Below are 21,165 nucleotides of genomic sequence, written 5' to 3'. Positions count from 1 at the left end.
AAAAGGTTGCTGAGGTAGATGATATTCAACCAGAAATGTTCAAATATGGAGGTATAAAAGTTTTGCATTGCCTGGCTACACTGCATAATTCAGAAGACTTGGGCAGATTGTCTGGAATCCAAATGACTGGAGTAGAGTTCTCATAATTCGTACCTGTAAAAAGGGAAGTAAAACTGAATGTTAGAATAAGAAAATTCAATAACTTAGCACAGTTACTTTGTTTATAAGCATCCCTAGGTTTTGAACTTATTGGCTTAGACCTATGATTTAGCGATTAAAATTATTATGAAAATTGCATTTAGTTAAAATTAAATCATCGATAGATAGTGTGGAACTGTAGTGTATTATCATAAACATGATAATTTAACTGAGGACAGCAGATAGATAAATTATCTTAATTGAACAACCATAAAAGAAGTTATAAGTGCATATAAAATGATACACTCTAACAAAAATTAAAATATAAATATTAAAGAATACATGGAGAAATAATTTAAAATACCAGAACAGGATGAATAAATAAGAATGATATCTCAATTATGGTACAAGCTGTTTCAACATAGTGTCATCTTCAGAATTATGAATAGCCTTCTCCTGATGGAGAAGGAGAAGGACTCTTCATCTATCATTTCTTTCCCTCCTGAGGGAAAGAAATGATCGATGAAAAGTTAAAAAGGTGGCAGAGTTTACTTAAATGGCTACATTGAATTGCAAATAATTTTTAATTGGCTGAAACTTAGTGGTAATTTTAATATTGTGGAACTTCCAATTTTTCAAAATCACATAGGGACAATGGATGAGTTGTTATTATTTCTTATGGCTATAGTTTCTAAAATCTAATTCAATTTTTTTTTTTTTTTTTTTTTTGAGAGCCAAGGATAGTGGCGTCTTCAGTTTAAGGGTATGTTTCTTTGATCATGTGGATTGCAGTTTCTGTTTTTACCAATAATAGATTTTTATTATTTTGGTTTTTATTACTATTGGTTAGGTGCTCAGGAATAGGGATATTAGTCATGAAACTGTTCTTGCAGGTATGACTACAGAGATCTAATGTTTGAGCCTGTATAGATGACATTGCAATCCAGTTTGCATAGGAATGTACTATATAGTGGCATTCAAATATTTTAAAACATGTATGAATTTGGGTGGGTTTCATAAGGGTTATTAGTTTGCATCTAGTAGTAAAAACTAATTTGTAGTCTGTTTGTTTAAAAGCATAGTCAAAAGTTTTATATATATTCTGAATGTAGGAACGCCTTTGTGGTTGAGTGGAAGTAGCACATGTGTCTATGGTACTAGACTGCCCAAAGTTTGATTCTAGTTGCCAAATAGAGGAACTTTTTCTAAGCCTTTCTTCAATGGTTCCTGAGTTAGTTGATCTCTGGCATGGGCAAGCGGATTTTTTTTTCTCCTGGAAACCCAGGTTTTTCGTTCCTTAAACTCAAGAAAATTGACTGCAGAACCCACACTATTTCAGACATCAAGCATTTTGTTAGGAATAGGGACCAGGAGATGGCGTCACTTGTCATCTGCCTCTCTTCTCTGGATGCTGTGTATAATTAGTGATAGTCCAGAGCCAGCTTTCTCTGATTGGCTACTGGTGGAGATTGAACTGCCTACTCAGTCTCCAAAAGTTAGGTAGGACTAAAACACTCTCTCTCGCCTACTTCCTAAAGGGGAATAAAAAGCATGATGGTGGAGTGGTTAACCAAATCATGCCTGTTAAGTTTGCATAATTTATCAGTTATGTTGGATATTCCCGGGGCAGAGCTGACTACTTCCGGGTGCGCCCCCAGGTGGCGAATAAGCAACCGTGGACCAACAGCGACTGAGCTATCAGGGTGTGTGGGGGGGTGCAGAAGTGGCAACTCTATCTCGCTTAAAACCTCACAAAGCCCAATGACAACTCGATGACATGGCGAGTAGTGCCACTATGTACCTGCTGGGATCACTGCCCCTGACATTGGGAAGCAGCATTGTCAGTACTGACACAAGGTGATGGAAAATGATGCCAAATGATGATGGAAAAGCTTGTGATCAGAGATTTGCAGATGGCAATATGATTATATTGTGTACATCTGTAATACTGCGGAGCAGAAAGCAAACGGAGAAACTACCGCTCTACCTTATCTCCAGAACAACCACCATGGTGAGCAAACCCTTACAATTGTCCGCAAATTTCCAGCAACCCTTAAATGGGACAGGGGTGTGAAAAATCTCCAGGCTCAAAATGGTGTCCACTTTTAAAATCACAACTTGGAATGTCAGAACTCTGTATGAATCTGGCAAATTAAGAAATGCCACAAGAGAAATGAAGAGGCTGGGCATCCAGATTTTGGGAATTTGCGAGACAAGATGGCCAGGATCTGGAAAGTGTCAACAAGATAATAGGACAATGTATTACTCTGGGAATGATGAGAACAAACATCGACATGGTGTAGCTGTAATAGTAGATGAAGAAATCAATAAATCAGTAATAAATTGAATTCCATTTTCTGAAAGGATAATGCTCTTACAACTTAAGGGAAACCCCGTTAACATAAATATCATCCAAGCTTATGCACCCACAGCTGACAAAAGTGAAGAAGATGTTGAAGAGTTTTATGAACACCTAACAAAGAAACATGATATAAACATTGATGGGTGACTTCAATGCAAAAGTGGGAAGAGGGGGTGATGGAGAAATTGTTGGAGAACATGGCTTAGGCACCAGAAATGACAGAAGAGATTGCCTAGTCCAGTTCTGGCAGGAAGAAGATCTAACAATAGCAAATACCTGGTTTAAACTTCCACCCAGAAGACTGTACACTTGGAAATCGCCTCAAGATAATCGACATAACATTGTCAGAAATCAAATTGATTATATACTGATAAATAAAAGATTCCACAGTAGTATAAAGAGTGCAAAGACTTATCCTGGAACAGATATCTCATCAGACCACAATTCCATAGTTGCAGAAGTACATCTTAGATTAAAATCAGCTAAAAAATCACAAAAGAAGAAAAAGAAAATTGATGTAGAAAAACTGAAAGATCCGAACATAAATAAAAGTGCCAAGACACAGCTTAACCTGCGATTACAACAGATTAGCATAGAAGAAAATAAAAGAGTGGAATCTCTTTGGAATAGCTTAAAGAATGCCATCATAACAACAAGTATTGAAGAAGTAGGTTATGTGAATAATATAAAACAACAGGAATGGATGACAGATGAGATTCTTTCTCTTATTGATACAAGAAGAATGTACAAAAACAAAGACCTAGCCAGATATACAGAAACACATAACATCATCAAGAAAAAAATAAAAGAAGCCAGGGAAAATTGGATGAAAAATTTATGTACTGAAATTGAACTGCTTTAGAAGAAACATGATAATTTCAATCAGTATAAGAAAAGCTCCGTTGTTCAAGTCTTTCTTTTGCTTTCTGCTTTTTGTAACTCACCACATCATTGGTAAACATCACCTCCAGGGTGATTCAGTTCTTATTGTCTCTGTCAACACATTCAAGAGCTTAGAAGGAGCTGACCCTTGATGAACCCCAACTTTTACTGGGAATGACTCAGTGGTTCCTTTCCACATCTTATCATTGTTTTACTACCATTACACATCTTATACAAGATATACATATCCAGAATAATTTTCTTCCTAATGCTTCTCTATATCTTTTTTCTTAGGACTTTATCAAAGGTCTTTTCCAAATCAATGAAGACCAGAAAAAGTTTTGTGTTATTCTCTCAGAGCTTTCTATAAACCTGTCTTAGAGCAAAGATGACATCCATTGTTTCCTGACTAGGCATAAAACTCAAATTGCTCTTTGCTAATTGACACCAAGTGTCTCAGTCTCTTCTAAGTTATCCTTTCCCATACCATCATAGTGTGACTCATCAGTTTAATTCCTCTGTAGGTGTTACAGGACTGGATATCACCTTTGTTTTTATATATTGCTTCTGGCATTTTCTTAGTTTCTGTTAAAGGCATCCATGCCCATTTCACCTAGACATTTCCATACTTCCACAGAGATCTTATCAGGTCCAACAGCCTTCCTTTTTTTTCTCCATTTCCATTCTTGTTATGTTAGGAATTGGCACCATTACCATCTCCTCCATCCCTTTTGTATATTCTTATTTATTTCATTCATTAATTTCTCAAAATACTCTTTTCACCTATCTAACACATCCACACATCCATTTCTTCAATAATCATCCTGGCTGTATATATCTTTATTCCCCAACTCCCCTTTTGTCTGGCTACCCTGAGGGACCTTTTGACACCTTTTATTATCCAGACTTTCATACGATTAGCATAGGCTTCAACTTTAGATCTTGTTGCACTCTACCTTTTTCTTTGCTTCTCTATAGTTATTTTGCTATTCTTTCATCTACTCTTTCCTACTTCTGCTTGTCCATTTTCTTTTCCCTAATACACTTTTGTACCTTGTCGCTCCACCACCACATTTCCTTGTCCAACTTAATATTTCCTGTTATCTGGCCCAAACACCCCTTTCCCAATATTATAGGTGTTTTCCATTTTGTTTATTCATTTTCCATCTCTCATTGGTTCATTTTCAGCAATTATTGCTTGTTTCTCGATGAACTATCATCATGAAAGATCATTTTCTCCCAGCTTCCATCATCTTGTTTTGCTGATCCCTTTTGCTTGCTTCCATTTTTATCCTTTTTATTTCCACTTGTCAGAGTAGAAGCTTGTGTTGCTCTACAACTGCCTCTCCTGGTAGTACTTTATGATTATTTACCTCCTTCATATAGTCTCCTCTACAGAGTATATAATCCACTTAGGAGTGCTTTCCCCCCATTTCTGTACGTGTACTTGTGATTTGATGGTTTTCTGTAGGTGTTCAATATAGCAAAGATTCTCTGTCATTGTAAAATCAGCAATTCTATTACCTTTTTCCTTTTGCTGACTCCATATCTTCTTTATATTGTCTCCCTCCCTCCCTTAATTACTTTCATCAACATAGCCATTAAGGTCACCTACATAAAGATCCATTCCTTACTTTGTAATATGCTTATTATTATTATTATTATTATTATTATTATTATGGGCAACTCCAAGGAGTCCTTAGGCTTATCGAGGGAGGCCCTAAACATATCAAGAACAGTTATTCGGCATTCGCACAGTATCTATCATGCTTTGCTTTGAACTCATTTACAGTCATGGCACCCACAACAAACTCTGGCAGTTTATTCCACTCATTCGCCACTCTCCAAGTAAAAAACCTAGTTCTAACACTCTTGCTCAGTTTCCATGGATGGCCCCTAGCTCTCCCATCACCAGACCTGATCTGAAAAATTGCCTCTGAATTAATTTTGTAAAACCCTTCAGTAATTTGATTGTCTCAATCATATCACCCCCTTTTCCACCTATCAACCAATTTCTGTAACCCACAGATCTTCAACCTGTTCTCATAAGGTTCGTTCCATAGACCAGCTATCATCTTGGTCACTTGCCTCTGGATCCTCTCTACCTCCTCCCCATCAAGAATGGGGAGGAGGTAGAGGCTATGATTCAATAAAGAGGAACAATAACTTGCTTATCTCTGCTCGTCAAAGTATTCTTCAGTAACCAAGTGATCTGATGAGCTGATTTAGCCAATTTTATTATGTGCCCCCTAAACTTCAACTCCCTATCTGCCAACACACCCAAATCTCTGACTTCATCAACCTCCTGGAGTACAGTTCCACTAATGTGATATACTGCTAATTTTTTCACCCCAAAATGCATAACCTTACACTTTGCTACATTAAACTGACATCTATTCTCATTAGCCCAGACTGCCAATCTATCCAAATTGTCCTGCAAAATTTTGACACCATGTGCATTCGCTATTGCTCTACCCAACTTTTCATCATCAGCAAACAAATGAACAGTTCCTCTCAGATCCTTTCCCATATCATTAATGAACAAATTAAATAGCAGTGGTCTAAGAACAGAACCCTGTGGCACACCACTAGTAACAGGCCTTTTTTTAGACTCCACTCCTGAATAAACTACTCTCTGATATCTCTCCATCAACCACCCTCCTATCCATCCCCATGTGTTGCAGTTTACTGATTAGAATTCCATGTGGTATCCTGTCAAAGGCCTTAGCAAAGTTCAGCAGTATCACTGTAAATCCATTATCCTTATCCAGTTCAGCCATCACTGTATTATAAAACGTGAGCAGGTTACTGAGGCATGATCTGCTCTTCACAAAAAAACATGCTGTTCTCCATATAGTATCCCATTTTCATCTATCCATTCCTGTATTTTGCTCTTGACTAATATCTCCAAAACCTTGACAACGATTCCTGATATGCTGATCTGTCGATAATTTGCAATAGCAGTCTTGGAGCCTCCTTTATGCAATCGAATTCTTTTCCTCTCCACCCCCTCGGGACTAACCCAGAGCTGAGACTTAAATTAAACAATATGGTCAAGGGATCTGACAATTCCTTGTCAGTTCCCTTGACTATACTATTCACCTCCATTTCATTCACTTTAATTCCTGTATCAGCCATTCGTTCTCTCATTCCTGTAATATCACAGCATGGATGATATACTCTTGCAAAGTGTTCGCTTAGTAATTCTACCATTTCATCTGATTCAGTTACCTCTGTGCCATCAGCATTCCTTAGAATCATTTTGCTGTATACATTTTTTCTTTTATTTGCTGCATATCGAAAGAACTGTTTGGGATTCACTTTAGCTCGCATTGCTAATCTACTTTCATAATCCGTTTTTGCTTTTCTCACCACACTCGTTACCCTTCTGGCCTGTGCTTTATACTGTTCATGTGCCACCTTTCTCCTTAAATTCCTTCCACAGTTGTTTCTTTTTTTTTTTTGCAACTCAAGTTTAATGGTGTTATTCATCTATTTAACCCCTACTTGATTTACTATTCGGACTCCAGGTATGCAGTCAGAATGATATAATCACGTAATCACAAGAAAGATATTTATTTAACCAAATATTTCGGTCTGGAAATATTTCCAGACCGAAATATTTGGTTAAATAAATATCTTTCTTGTGATTACGTGATTATATCATTCAGTCTTATGTCGCAAGTATCCTTAAAACAACAAGGTATACAGTCAGCCATTACCTCTCTCAAATGCTCCTTAACCACTTCCCATGCACTATCAACATCCAGCCCTTACAGTTTAACATGCCATGGCACTGATCCAAGCAATCTCCAAAGCTCGTCATAATTCCCTGTAATTCCATATGTATCCTGTCTTAATTGAAAATTCCACACATTTAGTCACTTCCCAGGTCAAGACCTTATGATCACTCTCTCACCAATTGGTGGCAGTATGGTCATATTCATCATAGTCAATTTCTCAGATGCAATTACTAGGTCAAGCACCCTTGAACCCCCTTGTATATTCCATTACATGCTGTCTCAGGTAGTTATCCCTTAGTAACTGCATAAAATTCATTTCCTTCCCATTTGTCCTCTCCTCCTTCCAATCAATGTTACCATAGTTGAAATCCCCCATAATACAATAATTACCTCCGCCACTCATTGAGTCTATTTACCTATGCACATTGTCTCCATCATCTATTCCATCACCTGGTCTATAGCAGCACCCAACTGTAAATTTTGTTGTGCTGACCTCAATCTCACACCAGATAGCTTCAATATGCTATTTTCACTATCCTGAAATTGAACTTTTATTCTGTTTGGCTGCAGTTCATCAGCTATCATCAATAACACTCCTCTCCCCATTCTTTTTTCTCTGTCTTTCCTGAATACACTATACCCCTCATATTCAATCCCACTAACTATATCATCTTCTGTTAGCAATGTCTCACTAATGCCAATAACCTGTGGCCAGGAAGAACTAACAAAGGCCAAAAATTCTTCCTCCTTATTCTGAATACTCGTGGCATTAGTGTACATAAAGTGCAGAAGTCCCTTACACTCAACTACCTCACTGATGTCTGCTTGTCCATTTAACAGTATCCTCACCCTCCCTAAAAGCTCTAGTTTTCTTGATTCTGCACATCCACTTTCACTTCATTCAGCAACATTTTTTCCAGTCTCCGAACACCAAATCCATTCAGATGCAAACCATCCTTCTTGTATAAGTCCTTTCGCTTGTCAAACTCAGTTCATCCACAATTATTTTATTGTGGCATAAACTGACAGCAGAATGGAGTGGGAATTGTGCTCAATCAGGAACTAAATAAAATGTGTTAGAGGTGAATAGAATATCAGAATAATTGTGGTGCATATAGACCTTAGTAGTGAAATTTGGACTTTAGTGAGAGTATATGCACCTCAAGCTAGTTGTGAAAAGATGAAAAAGAAAATTTTTAAGAGAGAGAAAGACCTAGAATGTATAATATATAACTATATATATATAATATTATATATATATGCGATATTATATGATATTATATATATTTAATATACAACCAGAATAAGTTATGGCTGACACGATGAACCTGCGTGCTCTTATACACGAATATCACACTGTTCATGACTGACTGACTATGTATGAGATTCTCTTGCATTTATATGAAAATAATGAAGTATCGAGAACCTTCGAGATGTATCTGGAAGGCACTAGCCATCTACCTCAGCCATCTGCAATGTTAGTACTAGTACTTAAGTACTACTTGGCACTGGTAGATGGCTGAAGAAGCATGTCTATTTAATATTTATTTTTATAGGATTTTATGTAAAGTATCAAATGCACAGCATTCCTTGTGAATCTGGAAAGCATCTTACAATTCTAAATACAGCAGTATAGCTTAGTGGCCCAGGCTTCATTGAAATAATTTTTTATTTAATCACGTTTTAATTTTAAGTAGTTATTTTTCAAAATGGCTGGTGGGCCATGCATCGAAGACCCCTGCCTTAAGATAACAAACTTGCTAAATATTTAGTTGAATTACTAAGCCCCCTTCCCAACAAATAATTCTTCCTCCTTTGGTAAAAATTCTGTTTGCCTGAAAAGTATATTAAAAAACCATATCTTAAAATGTTCAGACATTCACAATTTGTTTTGATATTACTTATTTATCAATGTACCATTAATTGAAACTCTGGATTTGCTAAGGTCACATTTCCCTCCATATATATTTGAATTATTTAAATTTACAGTACACGAAGGTTATTTTGCATGGAAAGGGAAGATATACAAACAACTAGATGGGATAGTAATGCCCCCCCCCCCCAGCCAATTTCTACATAGAACACTTAGAAAACTAGCTATAAATACAGTCAGAATTGAACTGTATTTATAGTTCAATTCTGACTGTATTGAACTGGTTTGGCTGGTCTATGTTGATGTGTTTGCTATTTGGACACATGGTCCAGACAATTAAATACATTTTTAATTCATTTAAATAGTCAACACCCTAAAATCCACTTCACAGTGGAACAGGAAGTTAATGATTGTCTGCCCTTCCTAAATACAATAGTCACATACCTTACTGATGTTATCTTTTTCTGTTTATAGAAAACCTACACATACAGGAAGATATTTATACAAACGTTCACACCATCACCAGCTCAACAATATAGTATCCTAAAAAGACTAACTCACAGAGCAATGACTATCTGTTCCACTGACAATGCTTTTACATGCAACATACTTTCTTAGCCAGTGGCCATAATCCTGAAAGGCTAGACAAAATACAAAATGTTTCCTGGACTACAGTAAAACTGTTACCATCCCATACATTCAATGCACATCTGAAAAGATATTTTGAGTGCTTAATAAATATCAACTACACACCACATTTGAACTATTCGTCAAATTGGTAACTCATCCATTCACCTAAAGACAAACTCTCTCCTTTATCACATCCAGGAGTATATGAAGGGCTCTGTACTTGTGACCTGGCTTACTATGGACAGGCAGGAAGAACTGTTGCCATCTGCCTTGGAGAACACATACATTTGGCACTATCATTATGGCAAGGTGGGACTAGCAGACCATGCCTTGGATACCTCTTCACACAGGATCAAATGGAAGAAAATAAAAGTGCTAAACAGAAGTCATAAGTCAGAGAGAGAGAGAGAGATTGTTTTTGGATTCAGTAACAGCTTTAAGACATTTTCCAAACCTCAACAAGTATGGCTATATTAATTTACAAAAATCTGAGAGACAGTCATTTTAAGACCTAATTAATACTTGTTTTCTTTCTCTTTATCTAACAATATATACCACCTAGGACTTGAGTTCCTTGTGGCATATATTTTTTTTAAACTAATTCCACTGTTATACCAAATTGTTACTGTTTTATGTACTGTGACAATTTTTTTTTTTTTTTTTTTTTTTTTGTGCTCAGAAGATGCTAGATATAATACCACAGAAATATTAGCAAACAAAGTAATAAATATGAATTGTTTTTTATTATTCTGTGTTTTGAATCAGTACCATTAAATAAATGAACATAGGCTAATCTTAGGTTATATGATTACTTAAATAGAATGGGAAATGCTAGTGAAACAGTTATTTATTGCCTGTTCTTAGATATTTAGTCTTAGAGTAAGACCAAGATCTTATTGAATTGATGCAGTCAGATGTGCCCTTGAGGACAGAAATATGAAATTTGACAATATTGGATTGCTTACAAGTGATAGATTAATTGAAGAAAAATTTTTGATACGGCATTAGTAATAATGTAACTATAATCATGTAGTACTCTCATAGTATCCTGTACATCCCCTGAAGGTTCATATCATGAACTAACCAAGCTGTTATCTTATGGTCTTTCTTCTGTCTGTTTTTAAATTGGATTGTCATTTTCTCTCTCTCTCTCTCTCTCTCTCTTTCTGGTCATTCATTTCATTTCATTTCAATGAATCAGGTTGTTTCCTGTCATGCTGGAGTACCCTATGGATCCTCACTTTTGCACATGCCTGTACACATTTTTGCTGTATCAATAAGAAATTGTATGCGAGAGACCACTTGCATTTGAATGAGGAAGGATGTAAGCATCCGGAGAGAGATTGCTGTTCTGAATGAGTCGGTGTGTCAATGCAGGGAAACTAGAATGCCCAGGGTGGATTGTAGCAGGGGTGGCCTCTTGTGAGAATGGATACTTGGGAGAAGGGGAATGACATCGGGTAATGCTGAGCCCAGTGGAGTCTAGAGGGGATAATGCTGAGTATAGAAACAGTGCCATTTTTATGCTTTATACTAATGCCAGGAGTATACAGAATAAAAGAGAGGAATTGGTGGCACTGATAGCATCAGCTTGGCCAAAGATTATTGGGATCACCAAGATGTGGTTGACAGAAGAAGATATAATAACAGGAATAGAAGTAGCAGGGTACAGCATTTTTCGGCAGGATAGGAAGGGAAAGCGTGGTGGTGGAGTACTGCTTATGATAACTGATGACATGTCTTCTAAGAGTGAGGCTTTGGAAGACAGTGACACTAATGATTTTGAAAGCACATGGTGTGAGGTAGAGGTGGGCAAGACAGGATATTTAGTGGGGGTGTTGCTACAAACTAAGGAACACAGAGGATGGGGACCAGGAGATGTTTAGACAGTTGAGCTTGGTAAGTGCAAGAAGAATGATTGTTATGGGAGATTTTAACTACAGCAGTATAAACTGGGGAGAGGAAGATGCATATAGCGATAAGTGAATGGAATTTCTAGAATTCTTGAGGGACAAATGTCTTAGGTAACATGTAATAGAGGGAACAAGAGGTTCAAGAGTTTGGGATTTGGTCACAGCATCAGAAGAGTTGATAATAACTGAGATGACATCTCTCCCACCAGTTGGAGAGAGAGTGATCATGTGCTTTTGACTTGGAAGATGAATAGACATGCAGGTGTATCAAAGAGATGGGAATGTATGTGGAATTATAAGGCAGGTGATTATAATAGTCTTAGATGTCAACTTGGGGAAGTTTCATGGAGGGAAGAATTGGCAGGCCGGGATATCATTAGTGGGAAATCATGAACGAATATTTGTTAGCAGCAATAGTAATCTGTATTCCACAAGTGAAGAAGAGGACACAATTTGGAGTAAAGTGGATGACAAACAATATTAAACAGGAACTGCATGTGAAAAAGAGGCTATGGAAGAGATATAAGGAGACAGGTGTGGGGGGGGGGGGGGGTGGGGGGGGGGGGGGGTGGGGGGGGGGGGGGGTGGGGGGGGGGGGGGGTGGGGGGGGGGGGGGGTGGGGGGGGGGGGGGGTGGGGGGGGGGGGGGGTGGGGGGGGGGGGGGGTGGGGGGGGGGGGGGGTGGGGGGGGGGGGGGGTGGGGGGGGGGGGGGGTGGGGGGGGGGGGGGGTGGGGGGGGGGGGGGGTGGGGGGGGGGGGGGGTGGGGGGGGGGGGGGGTGGGGGGGGGGGGGGGTGGGGGGGGGGGGGGGTGGGGGGGGGGGGGGGTGGGGGGGGGGGGGGGTGGGGGGGGGGGGGGGTGGGGGGGGGGGGGGGTGGGGGGGGGGGGGGGTGGGGGGGGGGGGGGGTGGGGGGGGGGGGGGGTGGGGGGGGGGGGGGGTGGGGGGGGGGGGGGGTGGGGGGGGGGGGGGGTGGGGGGGGGGGGGGGTGGGGGGGGGGGGGGGTGGGGGGGGGGGGGGGTGGGGGGGGGGGGGGGTGAATAAAAGCAACTGTCTACTTAGACCTATTGTGGATTCTATAGGCAGCCCTATGTATAAAATCTTAAGATTTCTGTCTAACCTCCACCCCCTCATTGACCACCCAGCTTCTTCGAGAAAAAAATTCCACAGAATTTCTTGCAACAATAAAAGACATTAAACTGGTAGATACAGATATGTTAGTATGCTTTGATACACTCTCTCTCTCTTTTCACAAATATCCCTTACAAAGAGACAATAGAATTTCTAGACCAAAAATTTCCATTGGACATAGTGGATGTATTCAAGTTTACAATTAGATCTGGTTACTTTTATGTGGAAAGATGAAATATATAAACAAGAGAAAGGAACTGTAATGGGCTTACCCCTATCACCTAACCTAGCCAACTTTTATCTTGAACATCTTGAACACCTAGAAGAAACAAAGAATGTCTGAAAAGTGTCTTGATGGATTAGAGTAATTAGAAATGGGAGCAAGTGTCACTACCGTAGCAGAAGAGCTTAGGCAAGAGTTAGTGAAAATGAAAAGTGAAATCAAACATCTGGAAGAGGATATTAAACATCCAAAGAAGAGAATGGCTGATGAGAATGAGAAGGAGGAACTTAGTATTACAAAGAAAGAGTCAAAGGATAGTCGTATATAATACGACTATCCTTTGTATCGTCGTATATAATACGATGATAGTCAAAGGATATCATTGTATGGGGGGGGGGGGCTCGGTCATTAGAGGTGTGATGACTAATAAAGTGCTTTTGTGGTGGAACAATGAAGCAAATAACTGATGTGTTGCAGAAAAGGAAAGACCATACTTCAGAATTAGTGGTAATCATGGGCATAAATGACTTAGCTGGGGGGGGGGGGGGAAGGAATGTTGATAGAGACTTCAGGAAGTTGTTATAAAGAAGAATGGCTTATAGGCATGTTGCCCAGATATGATAACAGTGAACTGAGAAGGGGAGCAGAGATAATGAATAGTAAGATGGCTGAGTTTTGTGAGGCAAAGGGGATTCAATTTGTAAATCTATGGGTGAATTTGAAGGAAAGTTGGAATGGTTTAAAGTTGATGGGTTGCAGTTTGGTGTTGGGCATTTAGAATTTAGAAAGGCTATTGTTTTCTGAGAAAACACAGAATCAAGCAGTTTATGTACTAAATAATCAGAGTTTATTTGTGAAATAGGATGGCACAGCTAAACTGGTTGTATGACAGTAGGAAGGTGGATATGAAGTTGAAGATATAGTTGTAGCAGCACAAGATGATGGAATGCATCAAGTTAAGGATGAGACAGGTAGGAATGGAAATCAGAGTCAGGATCAGGGAAACTGGAGGGATCAGACTGAAGAGAGAAGTGTGGTATAGCAGCTAGAATAGAGAATGTTGATGCTAGTAGAATGGCCTCTAGGACACAGGGATTGTTACGATTGTATGCAAATGTATTGCGTTTTTCGAAACGAGAGAGCTGAGTTTGTTGCTTTGATTGAGTCAGTATGCCTAAAAATAATTGGAATAAGTGGAACTTGGTTATCTGAGGAGGATGTGATGTCAGGAATATAAATAGAAGGATATATAATTTTCTGGAAGGATAGAAATGTGAAAATAGGTGGGGGAATGCTGTTAATCATTGCAGAGGAATTGTGTCCACAAAGTGTGGAAGTTGATAGTGCATGCACAGATTTTGAATGTGTGTGGTGTGAAGTTGAAATAAACAGGCTGTATACCTGATAGACTTGGGAATGCAGAGAATACTGATTGTAAAATGTTTAGGCAGATTACTTGAGTATGTAAAAAGAATATGATCCTGATGGGAGACTTTAATTATTGAGATATAGAATGGAAAGAGGAGATAGTGTATGAAAACAAGGAGAGTGAGTTTGTTAAATTTCTGAGAGATAAATATCTTAAGCAGCATGCATCTGAAGCAACTAGAGGCTGTAATGTTTTGGATTTGGTGATAACTTCACAAGATGTTAATGAGGTGTTGACACTGCTGCCGATTTGTGACAATGATCATGAGGTGCTGGTTAGGGAAATGATGAAACAAGAAATGGTTACTGCCAATAATGGATATATGTGGAAGTATAAAGCAGATGATTATAGGAAGCTCTGTAGTCAGTTAGCATCAGTATATTGGGTAGATGAGCTGAGCAGAAAAGATGTTGACAGTGCATGGAAGCTCAGAAGGCGGTATCTGATAAAAGCAATGTATAACTGCATACCAAGGGTTAAGCTAGTAAATAGGGTAGGAGTGAAATGGATGAAGAGTGAAATCAAGTAAGCTGTGCTGGAAAAGAAAATGCTATGGAGGAAGTACAAGACAGTCGGTGTGATTAGATCGATGAAGAGTATAAAGTGCAGGCCAGAAAAGTGACAAACATGGTAAAGAAAGAAAAGGTTCAGTATGAGAATAAATTGGCTGGGCAGGCCAAGGTTAACTTAAGGGAATTTTTCTGCTATTTGGCAAGCGAGAGAAAGAATAATTAATGCAGGTTGACACTATATCATACTAGTGTAAATGATGTGCTGCAATATATATAGAGAAGTGGGGCAAGTATTAGGAGAATTGAAAGCGAAAGAATCGGTGCAGGTGTTGGTTGAGTTAGATGTTAATAAGGCTATGGGAATGGATGACATATCACCACATATTCTTAAGGAATGTGCACCACAGTTGACTGTGTCCTTAACCTTGTTATTTAGTGAAAGTCTTACAGTGGACAGGGCTCCTAAGGCATGGAAAGAAGGCAAAATAGTACCACTCCACAAGCATGGTTCTTGGACAGAAGTTTCCAATTATAGACCTGTCTATAACTGCGTTGTGGTCATGGTGTTGGAGAAATTGGTTAGGAATGGAATGCAGGATTGGGTTGATGGACATAGCAATTCTTTATGATGGTCAGCTTGGATTTGTAAAGGGTATATCCTGTTTAGCAATTTATTTGCATTTTATGATAAGGTAACAACTATGTTAAATAAGAGAGAATTATTACAGTGATATTCTTGGGCGTTTGATAGATAAGTATTAGGACAATTGGAAGAAGAATTGGTGTACAAGTTGCAGAGGAAATAGATAGTATGAGGGCTGTTCAATAAGTAATAAGACTAATTTTACTGTCACGAAACCACTCATCACAATATTAATTTCTGTGGAATAAAGAAATGTTGCTGTCTGTATTAACAAAAGAGGTTGATGGATGGTGTATACGGGCTGATGTGCCAGAGTGTCACGACTAAATGCAAGCTTGTTTTGGTGCACCTACGAGCCGTGACCAGTCATCGAAATGGAAGCTTCCTTGGAACAGCGTTATACAATTAAATTTTGTGTGTGTTTGCAAAAATCGGCATCAGACACTTTTAACATGATACGCGAAGCTTTCCACGATGAAGCAATGTCAAGGGCAAGTGTTTTTTGCTGGCATAAAACTTTTAAGGAAGGAAGACAAAATGTGGAAGATCTTGAACGTGAGGGAAGACCTTCAACGTCCGTCACAGAGACAATGATCAACACAGCAGCGATTATCATCGAGGATCGCAGAATTACAGTATGCCAGCTGCATGTTGTCCTGAATATTTCTGTGGGAAGTGCTCACTCAATCATGGCTGAGCATTTGGGACTGAAACGTGTTTGCACCCGATGGATTCCCAAACTCTTGACACCGGAGCAAATGCAGCATCGAGTGGATGTGTGCACAGAATGGAAAGAAAGACTGGAACAAGAAGGCGACAACTTCTAAAAACGCATCATTACAGCAGATGAAGCTTGGTTGTATCACTATGGCCCTACAATGAAACAACAAAGCAGTGAATGGAAGCATCCATCTTCGCCTACCCCCAAGAAAGCAAAAACTGTAAAATCGGCTGGTAAAGTTATGACCATAATGTTTTTTGACTATGAAGGCATTGTTTACCAACACGCTGTAGAACCCGAGAATACTGTAAATGGCTCATACTATGCGGATGTTTTACAGACAATGGTACAGCACGTCAAAAGGAAGCGTCCATTGCTGAAGAATGGCTTCTTATTGCACCATGATAATGCAAGGCCACATATTGCTGGTTGTGTAGTGGACATTTTGCAGAAGAACAACATAGATATCCTACCACACCCTCCATACAGTACTGATCTCGCATCATGTGATTTCTGGCTGTTTCCTCAGCTCAAGAAACCACTAAGAGGCCGCCATTTCGAAAGCAACAAAGCATGTGTAAAAGCTGCGGAGGCGGTTTTGAAAGAACTCTCAAAAAAAGGACTTTCACATGTGTTTAAGAAGTGGACGCAACGTTGGGACAAATGCATTGCGTCTCATGGTAGTTACTTCGAAAAAGACCATGTAAATGATGACAATTAAAGGTAATCTTTTCTGTATAAATATAGTCATAACTTATTGAACAGCCTATATTGGTTAGATCAGCGCTTCCCAAACTGTGGGCCGCAGCCCCCTTGGGGGCCAAGGTTTTGTTGAGGGGGGGGGGAATAATGAAAACAAATTTAAAATGTTTTAAGACTAAGTATATTTTTTTTATTTTAAAAGAAAGGTATTTAACTTTTATTATTTCTTTTTTTTTATTTTTTATATTTTAATGGAAAAATTCACACATTGGTGTTGGTTCACAAACTTTGCTTCCTGCGTATTTCGGCACTTAACGAATATTAGTCAATATTGCTTATTCATATGTTTCATTTCAAAGCAGTGGTTAATTGCATTTACTTCGAATGCTCTCCAAATCTTCCTGTCCCTTTCATCACACGTTCATAATCAGGGACTGTTGATATTGACTTTATATACATATCAAATCTTGTTTTATATTATCACTGTCATCCGAGCTAGTTTTCTGATACCAATAAAAGTTTCGCATATACTTCACACATGAAAAAAAGCTTAAACAAGTTCATGTGGGGATATAGTAACTCGCTTCCAGTGATAAACAACATGCCCTCCCTATGAGCCACTATACTGCAGAGGCAATAAAAATAAGTACTTTTATTATGCCAGTGAATAAGGTATGAGGAGTCTGTAATATATTTCTCAACAAATAGTGCAATTAGAGACAACTGGGATAAAAACACTAATTAATGAATCACATGTCCCCTCATACAGAAACTATGCTGTGTAGACTGAAACAAAACCATATGTTGCATGGGCAAACACAGTATGCCCATGCAACATATGGTTTTGTTTCAGTTGCGGGCAAACACAGTATCTAACTAAAAACTATTGTTATTAATTAGATGTGTGCGAGTTCGATTTCCCAAGGCAGCAATAAAATTCAACCGAACGTTTTAAAATTCGTAAAAGTGTTAAAACTAAGTAATATATATATATATATATATATATATAATGAATGCTATGGCAGTTTCACATATGGAATTCGGTTGAAGAGAGTTAGCATTTCAACTCAATTGTCAGCTATGCTTTTATCTTTCAGTTGCGCGATCTTTGGTTAATACTGCACCAATCATATGCACATTTTAATGACCTGCCTTTACTGTCTGTTTTGCGTTAGGCTTAATTACCTTAAAGGGAGAAAAGTCACAAAAGAGAAAAATGCTCCTGGTCCAGGGATTCCCTTATTCAGGTAATATTCACTAATTTCATGTTATCAGTCTGTGGTGTGCCAGTATCGGTAAGTGGTGATATTATTTGATCTATTCTACGTTAAAAAATTTAACCCTGAGATGGATAAGTGGCTGATAAAAAATATAAAAAAATTCCCGCAAACAATCAGAAGAAGCAGAAACAGACTCAAAAAAAAAAAAAAAGGACGGTATTTCATATTTTACCAGAACAGCCCGCATCGTCTTCAGAACCAAACGGTAAGAGGCAAAAAACGTAATATATGCATTTGATTTTTGCAATATTCGCTGTGTATGTTTTGTATTGAATATAAATATAATAAATATTATAATAATATATCTCTCTATTACGATTTTTTTTTTGAGGGGGGCCGTGAAATATTTTAATTTTTGCAGAGGGGGCCCTAACATCCAGAAGTTTTGGAAGCACTGGGTTAGATGGATTGGAGATTTACTTTCTGAATGATACCGGCAGGTTGTGTATGATGGAGCAGGGTTTCAAAAATAAAAGGAGGGTAACCAGTGGCATGCCCCGGTCTGCTGTTCTTGGGACCCTGCTGTTTAACTTGTTTGTAAATGATATATCATGTGGACTGAGTGGGGATCTTCAGTTGTTTGCTGATGATGCCAAGTTGGGAAGAATTATAAGTAGCTATAAGAAGCACTGCTGATGTTAATTCCCTTCAGGAATATTTGAATAGACTTTTTACTTGGAGAAAGGGGGTGGGGTTGTAGTTATAATATCAATAAATGCAAGTTATTGCATTTTGAAGTGCAGAAATATAAGACTGGATACTATATTGATGGTTCCATACTACAGGTTGATGAGATTTGGGAGCGATTGTTGACAGTAGACTTAAGTTTAGAGGGCATATTGCTAGTGTTGCAAAGTCTGCATATCATAGTGCTGTTATGATAAGAAGTACTCCAACGTGTATTGATAAGGAAGAGGTGTCCATTGCATAAAGCACTAGTCAGACCACACGTGGACCATTGTGCTCAGATATGGTTACCTGAAAACGTGTAGAGACATTGGAGAGAGAGAGAGAGAGAGAGTCCAGAGGCAAGTGACTAAGACAGTATCAGGACTTTGGACTGCTGGCTATGGAGAGAGGTTGAAAAAATGTGGATTGCTGAGTTTGGTGGATAGGAGGAAAAGAGGTGATATGATAGAGACATTTAAGTTAGTTAGAGGATTTTATTGGATTAATCCATAGGCGAGAGGAAAAAAAACAGGGATTATCCCTGGAAGTTATGTAAGAGTGTAGTGAAGAGGGGCATGATGGAGAATTCAGTGAATTACATTAATGCAAAGAGTGTTAAGGAATTTAAGATTCAGTATGATAAAAATTGAATGTGATAGTTACAGAGGAATTTCTCTACCGAATGTTGCAAATAAGATTTATGCAAGCATACCCAAGAAGAGAAACTTAGAGAAAAACAAGCTGGGTTTAAGTCAAATGTGAGGTAGTGAAGATCAGATTTTTCACTTTAAAACAAATACTTGAGAAAACATATGAATAGAACAAAAATCTGTATTTAAATTTTCTAAATTTGGAAGAACCAAGAGAAATGCTGTTCAAAATGCTATGATTATATGGTGTTAATGAGATAATATGAGCAACACATAATCTATATTTGAGTTTCAAGTCAGAAGTTAGAATTGAATAAGGTGCAGGGAGATGGTCTGATGTAAAATCAGATGTGTGAGTCAAGGGTGCACACTATCTCCACTGTTATTCATCATCTATATAGATCACATTATGAAGGAAAGTGGCATTAAACCTGATATCAAAATTGAAGTTATTAATCTCAGCTCTTTACTTCATGCAGGATTTATTTAAGAGAATGTTATACTCTTAAATAAATCCTGTAGGATATACTTAGGAATACTACATCACCTGCAAAATGTATCAGTATTATCTGCTGTAATAAATTTGGTGTGAAAATCAGCAGTAAAAAGACAGATTGTGAAAATGAGAAGAACACTGAAAACATCAGCACATTTGGAATGGGAATCATTTCTGTTATTTAGGTGATGGTAGCAAATTAAACATTGAAATAGACCATGGAATAAGCAAAGCTTTTATTGTGAGGAATTAGCCAAATAAATTTATATTGGAATATGAAAGAAATCAGTCAAAACACTAAACTAGTTGTATACAGGAGAATGTTCACATCAGTTTTAACTCAGGGATCTGAAAACTCAGTATTAAATAATAAAACACTTGATAAAAGACTGGAGACCACAGATATGAGTGTTTTGAGAAAAATTAGGGAGTGAACAGATGGCAGGCATCAATGGCAGAATCATATTAAAGATGAAGATGTTAAGAAGAAACATTACATTGTTATTATTATCAGGTGATCATTTGAACAGAAGGGCAGATGAAAGGTTAGCAAAACAGGTGTTTAATACCAGGAAGGCAGGAAAAATTGCTAGAGGAAAACTAACATCTAGATGGATTGATGCAGTTAAAAGTTTCACTTTTGAATTAAATTATCCACTCTAAAATATGGATCTTTTCTTGTTCACATGAATTTATATATCTTTTGATATCTTTGTTAACATAGATTTAATTAAACTTGATAGTAGATAAAGGCCTATTGTCGCAGTTATAATCCATCTTTATTTTCAAATATTTATAGAATATATGTGTAAAATTCAGAGTATATTTTTCTTATTTTTTACAAACTGTGAATTAAAAACAATTTAAAAGCATCTGTTAATTTACAAAATCAGATCTCCTGTTTAGTATGTTTGAACCCCCCCACCCCTTTTCATTTTACAGAGAGAACCTATTTTGAAGCAGGAACTTAGTCGGGTACGAAATCCTACACGAGCTTTCCACTGGAGAACACAAATCTGGTGTCCTCATCATTGGAAGGTACGAAGAGTTTTTCAGGGAGAAAGTGAAATGGTAGCCACTGTCATTAGCCATACATCGTCATCTCTGGCCCAGCCACGCTCAGATCCTAATCAAGTATGTAACAAATGTATTATCTTCTTTCTGTTGAGTAT

At 38.2% G+C, this 21,165-nt stretch overlaps 1 protein-coding gene across 1 annotated transcript in view; it reads left to right on the top strand.

Annotated features, from left to right (window-relative positions):
* LOC150097249 (uncharacterized) overlaps positions 1-21,165 on the top strand; it is a 550,351-nt gene that overhangs the window by 246,104 nt on the left and 283,082 nt on the right. The window contains exon 16 of the mRNA XM_090407628.1: positions 20,936-21,127. Coding sequence (XP_090263754.1) covers positions 20,936-21,127 — 192 coding nt within the window. The remainder of the gene's footprint in view (positions 1-20,935; positions 21,128-21,165) is intronic.

This window comes from Typopeltis vanoorti, chromosome 17 (assembly GCF_054136105.1).
Source record: "Typopeltis vanoorti isolate ZY-2024b chromosome 17, IOZ_Tvanoo_1.0, whole genome shotgun sequence".
Taxonomy (NCBI): Eukaryota; Metazoa; Arthropoda; class Arachnida; order Uropygi; family Thelyphonidae; genus Typopeltis; species Typopeltis vanoorti.
Note: the sequence above shows the minus strand (reverse complement) of the source record. Positions and strands in the feature narration are given on the sequence as shown.